This window comes from Phaenicophaeus curvirostris, chromosome 2 (genome assembly GCF_032191515.1).
Source record: "Phaenicophaeus curvirostris isolate KB17595 chromosome 2, BPBGC_Pcur_1.0, whole genome shotgun sequence".
NCBI classification, from domain to species: Eukaryota; Metazoa; Chordata; class Aves; order Cuculiformes; family Cuculidae; genus Phaenicophaeus; species Phaenicophaeus curvirostris.
The window spans coordinates 127395335-127412120 of NC_091393.1; the positions used below are offsets into that span (position 1 = coordinate 127395335).

A 16786-nucleotide genomic window follows, 5' to 3' on the forward strand; every position below is an offset into this window, starting at 1 on the left:
CTCCACACACACCCCCAGCCCCAATCATCTGCTCCTCCTCAACCCTTCTTTCTTTAAACAGGAGGAAGCCAGCAAGAAACACGCAGCTAATGCCAGCAATCTCCTGCTCACGCTACTCCGCTACTCCAATTAATAGTCAATCCTCTGCACCCTTTGTCATTAGGCTACACTTAATTACCCTTTCACACAAACGTCTTTCTTAAACAGATCCTACTTTTGCTTCCTCTGCAGATACATTCCCTGTAATTGCTTTTATTGCACCAAATGCTGGGCTGCCCTCGCAGAAGGGAACAGTTATAAACGTCTCTCTCTCTCCCAACTGCAGTAGGCTGCATTTCACAACTTCTCCCAAGCTTGCTTTTCCCACCAGCAGAGACCAGAGCAGAGGCAAACGCACCCAGAACCAGAGTGGCATCCCATGGGCCGTGCACACCACACACATACATTCACAGACCCAAGAAAAGCACTTGGCTCACAACACTTCAGCTCAAATCCGCCCTTCAGCTACCCAGGGATTTGCCAGCCTGGGACAGTGATGCTGCACCCGCTTGCAAGATGCTGTGATTTGCAAGGCTGCCTGTCCCAGCACTGCCCAGCTCACGCCTGCTCCACCACAGCAGTTCAGCTGAGCGAGCCCTGCGTGCTCTGCCCTGATCTCTACGCCTACAACCAACCTCTCCGCTTCAGCAGGAACAGAAACACTCTGGCCCTGGTACCATAAAACCTTTGCCAGACCTGCTTTCCCCAGGCACAGGGTGGCTGTTTGCAGTCCTTACCCTGCACACTTAGGCTTACGCTGCACAGCCAGGGTCAGGAGACCTCTTGGCAGAGCAGGAGGAAGCAAAGCCAGCCAAGACAGACCCTGGGCCATGAGCATATCAAAAGAAATCAGGATGATATTCTCCTGAAGAGCCAGGAGGAGAAAACAGCCTCGTTTTTTTCAGTAAATAATCCACCTCTGTTATGCATCTGAGGTGGCGAGAGGATAAACGGGAACACCTTCTCTGATAGTCAGCATCTTTCTCAAGCATCGAGACACTTCACAAACACACACTGCATCTGCAGTGCCTCAGCATCCCGAGGCAGAGCCGGTTTCCCTGCCCAAAGGCAGGACTTTATTTTGTCAGGCCCTCCCCTAAGGGTCACTAAGGGCTCAAGGCCACAAGCCAGCACTGAGCCCTCCTAAAAACCCGGCTGCAGGGGTGAGGGCTCAGGCCCTTCCCCATCACTTAGAGAGGCAATGCCAGCAAGGGATGCTGCAGCCCAGAGCAACCCCACTGGCAGCACGCAGGGCATGCTGAAAGGACCTTCCCAGGAGAAGCAGATTGCAAGAGGGACCATGAGACCCTGAGCCCAGAGCATCACCCCGGAGTATCACCACCACCAAAACACCTCCTCAGAGTGCCGCAGCAGGAATTTCCAGTTCTGTCTATCTTTCCAGAACAGAATAAAAAGTATTTTTCTTCTTCTGGTGCTGAACATCTCTTGTCAGCAAGACATATGTCAGCAGCATAGACATTAATTTAGCATCTTATCAGCAAAGAAGCATAATCCTTGCATTCTCTCCCTCCTTCCCAGATATTTTTTAAAAGCCCTGAACCAGGAAAGGCACCTGGATGTCCTGATGCTCACTGTTTTGCAAAGCAAACAGGTCTTGTTCAATCAATATTTATGCCCCTATCAGTCACAGTTGCAACACAGAGCTCCACCAGAATATAATGGGGTAAAATTCATCCATTGCAATTAACAGTGAAAAATTAACAGGGTTTTCATTGACTGCTTATTGTTTTGCAGGTGTCTCGGAGAGTGCCTTGACGTGCAGTCAGTAGATCAATTAAATGAGACGTGCCAGGCAGGCTGTTCACCATTTGTCCACGGCTGGTTTAGTGCCTGAGGTGACTGAGTGCCGACTCTGGCAGGACTTCCCGCCTCGCTCCTCCTTCACGAGGACACAGACTTTTGTACAAAGAGGCAGCCGTCCTGAGCAAACCCCTTTCCCAAGCCTTCCAGAAGGAGGGCGAGCACCTGAGAAACAGCACCCACTCATGCACCAGACCTGTCCTGTCCAGCCCCACAGACGAGGACAGCTGGGGCACAGTTTTGTGGGTTTTATTTCCATCAGGAGACTGTAACTGGACTCCACCCCACCTCCCGCACCAGCAAAGCTCTGGACGTACTAGAAAGCTTGGCTTTGCTCCTAGAGATTTCAGGGTGGGATTTCACCAACAAGGCACGGCAGAAGTTTCCCATCCTGCACCTACCCGTGACCTCAGCTGAGCCCCCCAGCCAGCACAACCATCCCTATCTTTTTGTTCCCAACAGCTTTGCCACTTCAATCCCTTAATTGTTAAGATCTGAATTTTTGCAGGATATGCAGATATTTTAATCTGTTAAGTGGCTGTGCTGCCATAAAACTGACAGGAATTTAATATCTGGAAACTGTGAACCGAGCTCCAGTTGCTGAGGCTTTCTGGGCAGCGACAGTGCAGAAGGGAGCGCAGGCTGGTGAGGGACACAGGCGCAAAGCCGGCAAGCATCCCTTTGCATTGAGGTCTGATCCTGTGGTGTGCCAAGCACCACAGAGCACTTCAAGCAGGCAGCAAGGGTACTGAGCACCACTGTGGCTGATGCACATCACCTCAATGCCCCCCAGACTGCATTTGAACACGCTTAAAAAGGAGTTGTTGAATCGTGAACACTAGTACAAGTATATCAGGTCACTTATTTTGATAAGGGGAACCTTTCCTCTACAGATTTTCTCCTGCAATCCAGCCCGTAATGGAGCCACTTTCCCTCTGCAGGCTGCCAGCTTTGCTTCAGGGGGAGTAAGCAGGCACACAGGAGAGAATGAAAAGAAATAAAGCCCTCTAATCCAACAACAAAGTCTTCCTGCCCCTCCTGCAGGCACTGCTGGTCCCAAGCACAGGAGCCCAAAACCACCACAAGCCCCTCATTGCAACAGGGCTCTGCTGTACTGTCACCTCCCCGCTCTGCTCCATTATGGATTCACGGGGTGAAGGAGATGAGATGACCAAGGGGTTGTCCCCTACGCCCCTCCTGCTCCCTTCGTAGCAGCTGCCGCCTCACACAGGGCACAGGCACCAGCACGAGCCGTGGGAGCCAGCACGCTACAAAACATCCCTGCACAGCCAGCTACACGTAGTCCTCACAAATCAGTTTGGGAATTTGGTTGTAATTAATCCCGCGCATCAGTTCCTCTCATTATTTCTTAATGTAATTAAGTTATTAATTTGTATGTTCCCCCCCTCACCCCTTTCCAAAGCCAAGCAAAGGGCCAGATCAGAGAGAGGCAGGGGAGATGCTGCGCAGCAGCGCAGGGACCTGAGCCTGGATTACCAGAGCATGTGCCAAACCCCAACAACGCCTCCCTCTGCAGCTTCAGGTGCTTCACCGGCAGCCTCATTTTCCAAGAAGGTTGAATTACTCCAGTTCCTCCAGTGTCAATGAGAGCCAGAAAGATACAAAGTTCAATTAACCTGTCTGAGTTCCAGCTTATCCAGCTGGAAAACTGCTGGGGCAGGGAGACAGGCCGAAACTAATTAATGCACAGAGGGCAGGAGGCATTCACAAGTCTCAGTTGATGTGTAACCCCGAGCAGCCCCATCTCCTTACACTGCCATCCATCAGACTCGGTTTTCCTGAGGACTGAGCCCCAGCTGCTAATCGGGTTCCCAACCAGGGCTTGCAGGCAATGCAATCGGACAGAGGCAGGTGCGCCACTACAGGTGCCCTTCTCAGCCGACTGGCTGGAATTTATAAATGGTGGGGAAAGAGCAAGGGCAGGTTTCACTCACTGCACCAACAGGGCTTACTCTGCCCTTTGGAAAAGAAAAAAACCCACAAATGCCAAGTGACAGCAGCAGTAACAGCACTGGAAGGACTCAGAGGCTTGTCCCGGGAACAACTTCATGGTCCTAAGCAGAGCAGGTTATGTTCTTCTACGTGCTACCAGCACTGCAAGGTTACTACACCCCACAGCCAGGAGGGAGCCCCGCGCCCTGCAATCCAGCCTCGGGCTGCTCCCGCTGCCCCAGCTCGTGCTGCCAGGGGCTGCGAGCCGCACGGGGGCAACAGGGGAGCAAGGGCTGGCAAGAAGGGAAGCCCTCTGAGCCTGCCTGCCAGCGGGGAGCACCAAGACCCACACAGATGGGATTAGAGGGGAAATCAGATAAAAGAAAAGAGGAGGTGAAGCCAACTTAAATCACAGATGGCTGCACCCACCTCTTTGGGCACAAGAAGCTCAGGAAAGCTCAGCTACCACTGTCAGACCTGCCCCAAGCGCCTGCCTCTGTCAGGGCTGCAAGAGGCAGAGCCAGCAGCACTTTTTGGGGTAGGTAGGACTGGAGGACCACAGCGGAACCCTCACAGCGAGGACCCACCCCTCTGAGACCTTGCCAACCCCAATACAGCTAGAGGAAAAGCCTCACGCACTTTCCTTTGGAAAGCTCAGCGCTTGATCTGGCGCAGGGTTTGGGGTAAAGGAGGAGAAGGACCAAAGACTTCAATAACAGTGGTGGAGGGGCAAGTCCTGCGCGCAGCCGCGGGCAGCAGCTCCACAGCAGCAGCTTGTGGCCCTTGGCCAGCAACCAAGATGCCAGAGCCAGCCAGCGAGCTCGGGCACCGCGGCCTCCGACGTCAGACACGGGCTGCAAGCCCTGCCAGGAGACACGCGCCGGCAGGAGGAGGCAGCACCAGCTGGAGCCTAACTAGAAGGGTCTAAAGGTTAAATCCACATGAGGCACGATATATGGTGTGCATATGGCTGCAGAAACGAAGCAGACTGAGAGAGGAGCTAGAAAGTCGAGCGAGGCCATAAAATACTAGCACATCAGAAAACACCGCCAGGAAACTTGATATGGATTTGCTCCATTTCTGCACCACAGCTCTGTTACAAAGTTTGCACTGCTGTTAGCAACCTAGTACTTCCAGTTTCTCAAGAAATTTGGGAAGACAACCCTAGCTGCTCAAGTTTTGGCCATGGGCAGCCAGTCCCAGTGGCCAGGGTGACAGCAGCCCGGCTGCCGCCCCAGTCAGCTCCGCAGCCGTTCAGAGGGACTGACTGAACATCACATCCCCGTGTCTGCAACCAGCTTACAATTCATCCTGCTCAAAGGCAGTTTCCAAAGCCAAAAAAGTGTAATTAATTGAAGAAAAAAAAAAAAAGAATCTGCACTGTATGGATCTCAAGAGGACACAACTGTTTTGAAGGAAAATTCATAGGAAATGATGGAGAGACAATTTCAGCAGTAAAACTGCTGGCGTTTTGGCAACTTGGCAGTTGCAGCTTTGGACCTCAGGGCCTGCTCCTCCGTGACAGCAGAAGTTTGCTTTGCCCAGCTGAGTCCCCGCAGCATCAGGAACCCACACCTGGGGGAAGGGGAGCGCGGAGCCCAGACTGGCTGCAAAGCGAGGCAGCTATGCAGCTGCAGCTACGCGAGAGGCAAGGTTCATTTCAAGGAGAGCACAGGAGCTCAGACAGACAGGGGAGGTCTCATTTTGCATTTTTAGGAAGGCAGTTCTGATAGAAACCTTTCAACACCAAAGTACAGCTACAGTTAAGAAAGCCCTTGCCTTCTAGCTCTGTTTGCAGTGACTTACTGCCTTCTCCTGCTTAAATAAATAAATATATATCATTATTTACTTTGGGGCCTGAAATTGCATAGATTCATTCCCCTCTGCCAGGATTGAAAGATTTCTGAAAGCCTGAAATAAGCTCCTCAATCATTTTTATTTAAAAAACACGGAAAACCAATAATTCCTCAGGATGAAAAAATCAAAGCAAGTTTTATGAGTTCCGGCTTTCTTTTCCCCCGGCGGGGTGGTCGATCCACCGCAGAGGGGCCGCTCCGAGCCCCCCGCGCCGTTCGGAGCCCCCCGGGGAGCGGGCCCCTCTGCCGCCACAGCCCCTCGGGACCCGGGCTCTGCCCCCGGCTGCTTTAGTCGAGATTTACAGCAGCGCAACGGAGAGCGGCGTCTCCTCGGCGTCCTTCGGAAAGTTACTCCCCGGGCGAGCTCCGGCCGCGGGGGAGGGCGCGGAGCTCGTTCAGACCCGCCGCTCGCGGCTCCCGGGCGGAGCGGGTGACCGCGGCGCCGCTCCCGGCTCTCGCTCGCCGCCCGGTTCCCTCGGCGCGGGGCCGTCCCGCCCCCCCGGGCAGAGCGCGGCTCGGCGGCGCTGCGACTCCGCACCCCGCGGGGCCCCGAGGCGAGCGGGGCGCGATGCTCGGCGGGGCGCGATGCTCGGTGCTCGGGGCGACACGGAGGGACGGGGACCCGAGGGCGCCGGGGTCGCGCTCCATCCTTACCTCGGGCGTGCGCCCCGCGGCGCCCGGCGCCTCTCGCCGCCGCCTGGCCCCGAGGAAGAGGAGGAGGAGGGCGGCGAGGCAGAGCCCCCCCAGCACCGACAGCGCCAGGCGCCGCGGCGGCCGCCGCATCCTCGGGCGAGCAGCGGCTCCCGCCGCCCCGCAGCCGGCGGGGAGCAGGGGGAGGCGCCGGCAGGAGGGGGCTGAGCCGGGGCCGGGCGGCCCCCGGGATGCCCGCCCCGCGGGGGCCGCGGCGGGACCGGGGCCGGGGGGCGGTGACCGCCACCTCCCGTTCCTCTCACCCTCTCTCCGGGCCGCTTCCCGGGGACCCCGAGCGGCCCCGGGGCTCGGCAGCGCGCCGAGGAGCCTCAGACAGGACGGGAAGATTAATTTATCCAATTGAAACAGCAGGGGGAATTCAGGTAGGTGGAATTTAATTACTGGGTTTGGAAGAGAAGACGCGAGTATTCGGAGCTGTCAAGAGTACTTAAAAAATAAAATCATCATCAGCGGCGGCTCAGGGCGGCTGCGGGAAGGCTGGCGGCAGCCCCGCGCGAGGCCCCGGCCCGCGGGCATCGCCCCGACCCCGACCCCGGCACCGGGGGCTGCGGACGCCGCCGGGGGGAGGAACCCCGGAGCGCGACTGGAGGAGAGCGGCCCCCGGGCCCCCCGGGCCCCCGGCCCCGGCACGAGCCCAGCAGCCCCTCGCAGGAGACGTGAGAGAATAAATTAGCTGTTGGAGCAGATGGGAATCGTTCATGCTAGAACAAAAACTATACAACAAGCCCCATAAAGGCAGGAATCCATGCGTAAAGTCACATATGGAATGAATCAAAGATAAGATGTCAGACACTGGAAAGTCCGATGCACATCTTGTAAACAACCTCCACTGTGCATTTCTCTCACACTCCTTCTGCATTTATTATTTCCTGCGCTTTTCTGTTACTTGCTAATTTATCATTTGTGATCTTTATCCTCTGTCCTCCTCTGATTTATTTTCAGGGCTCGGTAAGCCCTTCTCTCCTAACATAATCCATGCCTCTCAGGCTCAGCATTCACAAAAAGATGCCCAGATAAAAATTTCATTAGCATCCACAAAAAGGGACGGTTTTGTTTGTTTTAAGGCCATCTGACTTTGAAATACCTTTACCAGAAGAAAGAAATCCAGGTCCAGCAGGCAGGCATGGGTCGGACTTTGTTTTACAGTAGCCGCAGCAGCACAGCCGAGGCAGAGCAGAGCTGACCAGGTGGGAAGGCAGCAGAAAGCCCTCATGCTGCGCTGAGCCACCAGCCTCACTCTGTATGGGAGGCCTGTGCCACGGACTTTCCACCTCTTCCCATGGCTTCACAGCCTTAGTCACACCAATTCACCACCCTCAGACCCACTCTCAGGGTAGCTCGACCATTGCCCTCCAGCTCTTTCACGAGGAAACATCTGCACAGCCTGGAAGAGAGCTGCAAGTGGCTGCAGGAGGTGGTGTCCTCACCTAACTGTTGGTTTATGCTTTCTTCTGAAGGCTAAGGTGAAGCACCTGAGCAATTTTTAGCAGCTGAGGCACATCAGTGGTGGCTTTTCACGTGGCTTATGATAGTGTTCTTACCTCAAGCCTGCCCCAGCTATTGGCACAGGCTGGGTGTTGCCTCTTCCCTGCCTCACTTTAATCCCTTTTGGTCAGAAAGCCATTTCTGTCCCAAAAGATCATCTTGCCACAAGTAGAAAGTAGTCACTGGTGTTTTCCTGGCTGAGACGAAGTGACCTCACCTGCTGTAACACAACATTCCCAGTATGTTTGCATAGGGTGCTGAGGATTTTCCTGCCAGACCTTACTCTGTGCCAGGAGAGCTTTTGCAGAGAGAGGCACCTGGGTGTTATCATTCAAAGCTGGATTTAAAACCTTGTCTTTTTTTGTAGGTTAGACTTTCAGTACAAGTTATTACAAAATAACAAATAGGGGGGGTATGGAAAATATCAGGGAAGTACATTACAAATTAGATTACAGGTAAGGTAATAAATAGGACAGACCTGACAAAAATGCAATCAGATAATGCTATCTTATTACCTTGAGAAACAACTCCCTCTGCCGAGGGAAAGCTTTATTGGAGGGCTCGGCGCTGCCAGGAACAACCCGCTGTGCCTGGCAGAGAGCGGGCAAAGGCCGGACTCTTCCCACAGACACAGACCTTGTGCCAGCAAGGAGGTACAAATCCCTGCCTGCTGGAGCACTGCAGGGGCGCTCTGCAGGGGCCCCGTGATGAGATGGGAGATCCCAGGAGATGCATGCAGTCTCCAAGGAATTATGTTCCTCCTGGCCGTGTGTGTGTGCTGGGATGGATCATTTATTGATCAGAGGATGGCAACAACTATTTAAACAAGAAGGAGGCAAGGGTACAAAATGTAGGTTCAGAGTTAGCTGAAGTCATACTTGCATAAAAATCCTTCTGCAATGCCATTAATAACATGGCAATAAAAGAAAAAAATATCTTCGGTTGCAGTATCAATACCCTTGTCTTCCCATTTTTTCTGGGTTTTCATGCAGAGTCTCTGCTGCTGCACCAGCAAGGCCCACACCATACTACGCATTTCCGAGAGAGCGAAATCTAAGTCCAGCACTGCAAGCAGAGACAGAAGGAAGTCTGGAAAATGGGTATTTATCATTTGTTGGTATCAGCACTGCAAAGCTGATGAAAGTGACTGTTCTATAAGAAAAATAAAAGGAACATAACTTCTGAGTGGAAGGAGGGTGCTTCACAACCACAGCCTCGGGCGATGGCCCTTCAGGGTCCTGACTTTAAGGAAAGGGTAGAAAGTAACTCTCCTTGCTATTTCTGTAAAGCACATTTCAAAGGAATTTCATCTCACCAGGTCTACAAACCAGCTGGGCACTGCTTCAGTGCAGTTTGTGCTAGGAAAACTCCTGAGCTGGAGTTCAGTTTACGTCTGAGATCCCAAAGCTAATGCAACTTTCCCTCCCTGCCCCTGGAAAAGGGTGTGCTGCTCCTGCTGACCTTAAACATGCTAAGGACTGGGCCGGGGAAGGAGGGAAAGCACGTCCAGCCGCTCCAAACAGCTGTTTGGCAAGTGCTGAGCATTGGCATGTTTCACAAGAAGCCCGATTGTCCCATGTCACCCAGCAGCTGAGGCACCAGACTGGATGTAGGATCTCTGAGAAAGGGAGCCCACGCGCGCCCCTGGCCACACAGCCCGGACCCGTGCCCAGGGGACGGCTCAGAATCCACTCACTGCTTGTCTAGGTGTTTGGAGCTGCGTTTGGACTGTGAAGTCATGCCAGTGACTCTTCGAGGTTTGTATTTAATACAGGAATAAAAATCCATTTGTGGATCTGCAGCTGTTCAAAAGCCTCCAGGCCACTTGGTCTGTTCCTAATCCTGTCAGTGTGGGCAGAAGAAGGGGAGAAGCCAGCAAGTCCATTGCACAAGTTGCTTTGCTGTGGGGATCCACCAGCTCCACAGCACTCGTCACCACCACGGCTCAGCCCGGCGCTTGTTGCTGCAAGGGTGTGTGTGTCCTGAGCTGGTGGTTCCAGGCCACAGCCACCACCACGTACGGCCCCCAGGCCTGGGAACAGTGGCAGGGGCTCTCTGCCACCTCAGACAGTGCTCTGCTATCTCAAAAAGCAGCTTCCATGAAAGCTGTTGAAGCTACCATGAAGATTGTCCTACAGTGTTGTGGCAGGTGAGCTCAGCCTTTGCTTTTATGTGTAATGGGAGCCCCCAAAAAAACCAAAACAAACCCAGTGCTTATGCTGAACAATGTTCTCCCTGCATGCCCTCAGAAAATACCACGTTAGAGACGGCTCTGGCCTAATACCAGGAGAATTGTAAGTTAAACCTCTTCTAAAAATGATGTAAAAGTGTTATAGTCCCTTTCCCTCACTGCAGTAACAGAACCGTAGCTTGTCCTACACCTGCAGCCTAAACTGAAGCTGCAAAGCACTCGCCTCCTCCCCTTGGGCGACATCGGTCTGCATCTGCCCCACTGCTGCAGCCAGGAAGGGAGATGGAGGAATTCCTAAAGGCTTTTGGCAACTAGAATGCAGGCACTTCTTTTTCAGTAACTAAAGGATTTTTTTCTTTGTAATCAAACTGCAAGTGTTCTTCTCTAGCAAACTTTCCACGATGTCATCTCCATTTAATTAAAGGTTTAAGCTGTCAGGAAATGCTATGCATAAAACAAAAAAATAAAGGAGAGCTAGTTTAAAAGCATTTTTTAATTGAAGTTCTCCAGTCAGCTGCAGGAACACAAGCTGTTCCTCAAACAGATTGGAACCAGCACACATCCAGACGTTCACCTGCAGTTCCTACAAGTCAGGCTCCCACCTTCAGCCGAGCTCGTGTGGCACCTACAGTTGAGGCAGCGCTGAGCTCCCTCACCTTTGGGACAAATGCAGAGTCTTCTCTGTAGCAGGACTGGGGGAGATTGGGGAGAATTCTTGCCTACCACAAAGTATTGCATCTCACATTTTTAACAACTGCAAGCAAACAAGCACCCACTTGCACTGTGTTTAATTGACACACTCTCCAGTCTTTGGCTCCATTTGCTGCAGCACAGTTTTCCACGTTAGATGCAGCCTTTCTACAGGTGCCCAGTGGTGCCAGCACAAGGTGTGGGGAGGAGGAGAGCCAGAGCAGTGGGACCTTTGAAGGGAGATACACTGACTTCAGCACGTGGCTGAGGGACGTATTAGGGAGCACAAGAACGGATCCCTTGGGCAGTGATTTTCCCCTGTGAACACCTTCAATAGTGTTCACCGGCTGCTTTTGACCGGCCCTGCTTTTGCATAGCTTATTGCCATAACAGTTGTCTTCTGGATCCTGCCTGTCTACAGGTGTCTCTGGTGGTTGACAGTCACTCCTGGTATTCCCTGGGAAAAGCCCACGGATGTTTTTCCAGTGTTGTGGCCAGGGGGAAGCTGTCCAGCTCCAGGTCACTGCATCAACACTGGGGCGGCCAGGGCAAATAGCCACAAAAAAACCATTCGAGACAAGAGGCAGCAGGCAGCTTCATGGGCCAGGTTGCAGCAAACAATCAATAAGCAAAGGTAGCACAGGGCAGACCTTTACCTGCAGCACTTGAGCCTGCCTCTCTCACTTTACCAGCAGCACAGGGTCCTGTAAGGTGCTGGGCTCCCCGCAGTGCTCAGCACAGCTCTGGCAGGCACCGCGCCCCAGCGGACCCGGTGCTGCTGCTGTTCTGCGGGTGCAGCCGAGCTCTTCGGGTGCCACCTGAGATGATGTGCACCTGTATGTAAGGCACAGGTGGATGAGGTACTAAGGGGAATGGTTTAGTGTTTGATAGGAATGGTTGGACTCGATGATCCCGTGGGTCTCTTCCAACCTGGTTATTCTATGATTCTATGCATGCACAGGTGTGCGCCTGTATGCGTGGCACAGGTGTACACAGCCCCCCCCCCCCCCCAATCCGTTCGAGGAAAGCAGAGAACACCGCTGGAGCTCAGACCAAGCCCTTTTGTTCCTTTGGGTGTCCTAAATCAGGCTTTTAGCCACCTGCAGGACCACGTCCCTGAGACACATTTAAGCCCGTAATTGCAGTTTGGATGGGTGACACTCAATAGCATAAAGAGCGTGTCAGGTGATGGGTGAGAGAACACAGTAGCCAAAAGAAAGCTTTGTCCTTAAAGCACCTTGCAGCCTCATCCTTTTGCAGGCAGGTGTTAAGCAGAGCCAAATCTCTCCTTCCGTGATGTGTAAGTGTGGACCAGCACAAACTGGGATGGAGGTATCTATTAACACAGCTGGTAATATGTAATATTGCACCAGACGTTTTGTGGAAAGGAGCATTTTCACAGCGGGATGAAAAGGTTTACGCTCTTCTTTCTCCTAGAAAATTTTCATAGAAAAATTCTCGACTATTCACCCCTTCCCCCTCCTGAGGGATGAAAAAACTGAAGAGAGCAAGCCACATAGCACCTAACTTCTTAAGATTTCAATACCATTATTTATGAGAAGTACCTCAAAATAGACATTTCTTCCATATACGATAAAATGCTTTAAGTATAAAGGAGGAGTGATTTATATGTGATCAGGTAATCTCCTGCTCTCACCACTAAAGCTCCAAGGGTCTGACAACTCAACCTGCATCTCCTTGAAAAACAGTTAAGGGCAAGCAGTTGCTCTGTGCAAAAACAGTGCATAACCTCAAGGTCTACACTTTCTCAACATCAATCTTTTCATGGGATCCACTGTGTTCTCCTACAGGAGCACACACACAGCACTACAAATCCTACCTACCTACTAGGGACAAATATTCTACCCTGAACATCCTCAGGTGGATTAACATCTCATTCCCATCACCAAATCATTGTTGTTGGTAGGAAGGCAAAGCAGCAGCTTTATTTCCCCACTAGCAGGAAAAAATTTTCAAGGCTGCTGTTTAGAAAACAAAACTAATGCTTAATTGCACACATTTGTTTTGCTGTTATTGAGAAAGAACAAGTTAGAAGCCCAACAGCATTATTTTTCCTTCCCTGTGTAATACCTCATTAATGCATTCAAATCTGCTAGAATCTGTGAGTCCCAGAGGCCCTTGTTGCACCACAGTGATCAATAAATGCAAACAGAGCAGGTAGAGAGAAAGTCGGGCTCCTAAAAAGTTGAAATATCTCCCATTAGGACACCAAAATAACTTTTTCTGAACAAGCATTCCAACAGCAGGTGAGATGAGCAAGGGGACATCCCTGGTAGGGGCTACCCAGACAAGCCACGTGAAGGAAGAGGCACATGCCAGATGCGCTCCAGACAGCTTGGTCTGTCCTGCACAGGAGAGGTATTCTGCAGAAAATTGTGTAAGGGAGGTAATTGGAGGAAACCACGCCAACGTTTCAGGTTCTGATCTCGCTGTAATAAGCACACAAGCAGACAATGCATATGCATGTGAACATAATTAGGAGTGGTAAAACCCGGAAGATTTTCAACCTCCATGGCAATTACCAATTTAAACACACAAAAAAATTAAGATAGCCTTATACTCGAAGGAAAGTTATTATTCAAAGTGCCTTGCCTCATTATGGTTAGCTTGAGCTCAAACATTAGGCTAGCAGGCAGCAGAGAGCTGCCTTCCATTAGCAGCAGGTGCTCACCCCGGGACAGAGGCAGGATGCTGATATCCTCCTGCTCTTGCAGAGACATCTCAAACAGCCTTGAAACATTTTATCAGAACAAAAATTGAAAACTGAAGGCACACAGGACAGGCAGCTTGGGCTCCCCTGTTGCTCTTTGGGCTTCTCTGGTGAAGAGCATTCATGGACAGAGAGCTACCCTGTGTAAATAGATTCACTAAATAAATGTGGTAATTACACAGAATATTATTCTCAGCAGAAGCAACAGCAGGGAAATGATTTGCATAAGAAATGTGGATTATTCATGTAAATGAATGTGTTATTTATAGAAAAGATCAAGTCTGGTCTAAAGACCTAGAACTCAGCTATATGTAAGAGCTAACCCTTAGCCAGCATCTCATGCTTTCACCAAGCTCTGGCCACCTTTATTGAATTCATCTTTGCGGGACTAGCTACGTTTTTCTCATAAGTTGATTTTTCTAAAGCCCAAACTCCCCTCAGTCCAGGGGATAGTTAATCTTTATGGAGCCTGGTTTGCCTGCCATCAAAGCACCTTAACAGGAATTCAAGCTTTTAATCTTTGTTTCAGCAAGCTGAGACGTGCCAAGAGAAAGAGGAGCAGCTTCTGGGTTTGAAGAGCTGAGCAAAAAGCCTGTCCTAGGAGGGAACTTCCTTTCTCCTTGTGCTGGATGGAAGGAGGGACTCAGCTCCCAGTTCTGCCCTGTGCAATCTAGAAGCAGCCAGGAGTACCCTCAGTTTTGGGGGACAATAATAGCTCAGAGCAGGCTAGCGTAGCCTTGCAGCCCCCCAAGAGTTGGGCTACTGAAGAAGACACTGTGTGCCCACCTCCCACCATCTGTGCAACCCCACAGCACGCTCACACTACTTTCACCCTGTGATCTGAGCAACACAGAAGGGGATGATCTCATTTTAACCTCCTATTGATATCAGGACAGCCCACAGTTATTCAGCAAGGGAGACAGGACAGCCCCCAAGCCCACAGTTATTCAGCAAGGGAGAAACACTGACATAACACAAAAAGCAGAAAGGCAGCCTTAGCTGATGCTGCAGCACCTTCACCCTGCACTCGTACCTGCAGAACAGCCAGCTCAGCTCATGGACCTGCATTGGTCAGGGCTCAAAGCACCCACCACAGCCTCTTCAGGAGAGAAAAAGAGAAAGAGAAAAAGAAAAAGAAAAAGAAAAAGAAAAAGAAAAAGAAAAAGAAAAAGAAAAAGAAAAAGAAAAAGAAAAAGAAAAAGAAAAAGAAAAAGAAAAAGAAAAAGAAGCAGCACCAATACCAAAAGACATCCTCAGTGTGGCTCTTCTTACAGGCCAAGTCATTGAGGCAAAAACTCTCAGCTGGTCCTAACTTTCAGGACGATGTAACGTGGGCCACCTGGGCATCTGCTGATTCCAGTTGCTTTAAATAATTTGGGAACGGGTGTCTGCCTTTCTTACAGTGAGAAGGATTTCACTTACCTTCGTGGCAAGATCTCACTTGCAGCTCGTGTTCTGGCACTTTAATTCGGTATTGCTGCGTGGACTTCTCGGCTCACTCTAGCTGTTTCAGGTAGGTGCAGCTGATAGAAGCTCTCTGATGTTTTTCAAATTTATTGAGAGGTTGTACATAATCTAAGAGTAGTGTTGGGCAATGGCACCTCTGTGCAGCCTGTCCCCCAAGTTCCTACTGAGATTTTGTATTTCCAAGTACTTGTGCACCATTAAAAGAAAAAAAAAAGTTAATTCATTCCCTAAGTCCTTTATGTGCTTAGCTATGTGTTAGTTTGATAGAGTGTCCCTTTCTTTTTGCATTTGATACAATTAAAGTTCTGCAAAACTCAGCGATTTAAACTCTTGGAAACGTGTACTTTGGAAGATATTGATCCAGATGATGGCTGAGGAGTGCTCAGCCCTTACTTCTGTGCCCTGCCTCGCACAGAGCAGGCTGAAGTAGAAACTGAGTTTTCAGTAACTCACATCTCAGCTGTTGAGAAACCGTGAGCCCTTCAGATCAAACTGCTTGGGAGGCGCTCAGCGTAATTTCTGTTGTCCCATGAGCATTGGGATGCCGGAGTCACGGCTCTCTGCAGTCCCCAAGGACACGCATCTTAGTGTCAGGCAAACATTTCTCTAGCATCCCTGGCAGGCAGTTGGCCCAGTGCTGGTACAAGTTGGCCACAACCACCGCGCTCAGCACAGGCATCGCCTAGCCGTCAGAGAAGGGCCCTGGCAACGGGGCTCCATGTTAAAAGGAGACCTCCAGTGTCCCACCACTTCTACGGATGCAGTCAGACCCCAGCGCTGAGACACGGTCCAGCCTGAGTCAGTTCCTGCACGGCTTCATTCTCTTCAGCCCAGAGAGCTGCAGCTCAGGCTGTTCCCAGGAGCCAGGGGGACACTGCAGCCCATCAGGTTTAATCGGTTGGCACACGTGCACCCGTGCCCCAAGAGCAGGAGGCAGCATTTAAGACTAAGGCTTTCTGAGCTGTGGGTAAGACTAAGGAGCAGGTAGGAAGAGCATGTTATAGTTTTGTTTTCTTTTTCTTCTAAAGAAGAAACACGATAAATGACACTAAACACCCGGGTTACAGAGAAGGGGTAACATGAAATCTCATGCCAAAGATGTGCAATCCTTCAAGATTTTCCCTGCACCCAAAATGGACCACGGCTGAGTTCACGACCATTACTTTGGAAGGGGGGTGCTTGCCGTGTGCTCCAGAGCCCTGTGCTGCCCAGGGACTGGATCTAGAGCCTTGCAGAGCAGGCATGGCCACAATTTCTGGAGTGTACTCCCATCTAACACTTTGGCTTTGAAGGGGGCAGCAGCAAGAGGGAGACAGTGGTAACAAAGTGCTCGCGGAGATAACCCCGCTCCTCGCATATTCTGGAATCCCGGTGTTTGGCTGCAAACGCAGGAATATTCTGCTCCTCAGCCCAAGCAAAAAGCAGCCAGCCTGAGAGCACCCGGGTCAGGGTTGCTTGAGACCAAATTTCTCACTCCTGAGCTTCAGCTCTTCAGCAGCACAGAGTTGCTTTCAAGCAGTAAGTGGTTTATGTCTGGCTATGGTGTATTTAGGAGAAAGAAATCCTGCTTTTACCTGAGGAAAAAAAGCTAATTTAGCGAAACTACCTCTTTCATTTTGTCTCGCTTAATGAGCACCAGCTACAGACGCCCTTCTCGTAGCCCTGTTTTCAGAAGCACGAGGATCTCCACATGTTTCTGGAAGGCGCTTGCCTCTTAACCCTCCCCCCTAGATGTGAATATGACTTGTTAGGAAAAAAAACGGGTCTTTTAAAAATATGACTATTCATAGCAATACACATTCTGGGACTTTTGAATCTGAAAATGCAATTTCTACATTTATA

General features: G+C 51.1%; 1 protein-coding gene across 2 annotated transcripts in view; it reads right to left on the bottom strand.

Moving 5' to 3' along the window:
* The window catches only part of GALNT14 (polypeptide N-acetylgalactosaminyltransferase 14), a 96599-nt gene extending 90141 nt beyond the window's left edge, over window positions 1-6458 (bottom strand). For both annotated transcript variants that reach the window (XM_069850850.1, XM_069850851.1), the window contains exon 1: window positions 6324-6458. In XM_069850850.1, the coding sequence (XP_069706951.1) occupies window positions 6324-6452 (129 nt within the window). In that variant the 5' untranslated portion in view covers window positions 6453-6458. The remainder of the gene's footprint in view (window positions 1-6323) is intronic.
* Between the last annotated feature and the right edge of the window lie 10328 nt (window positions 6459-16786).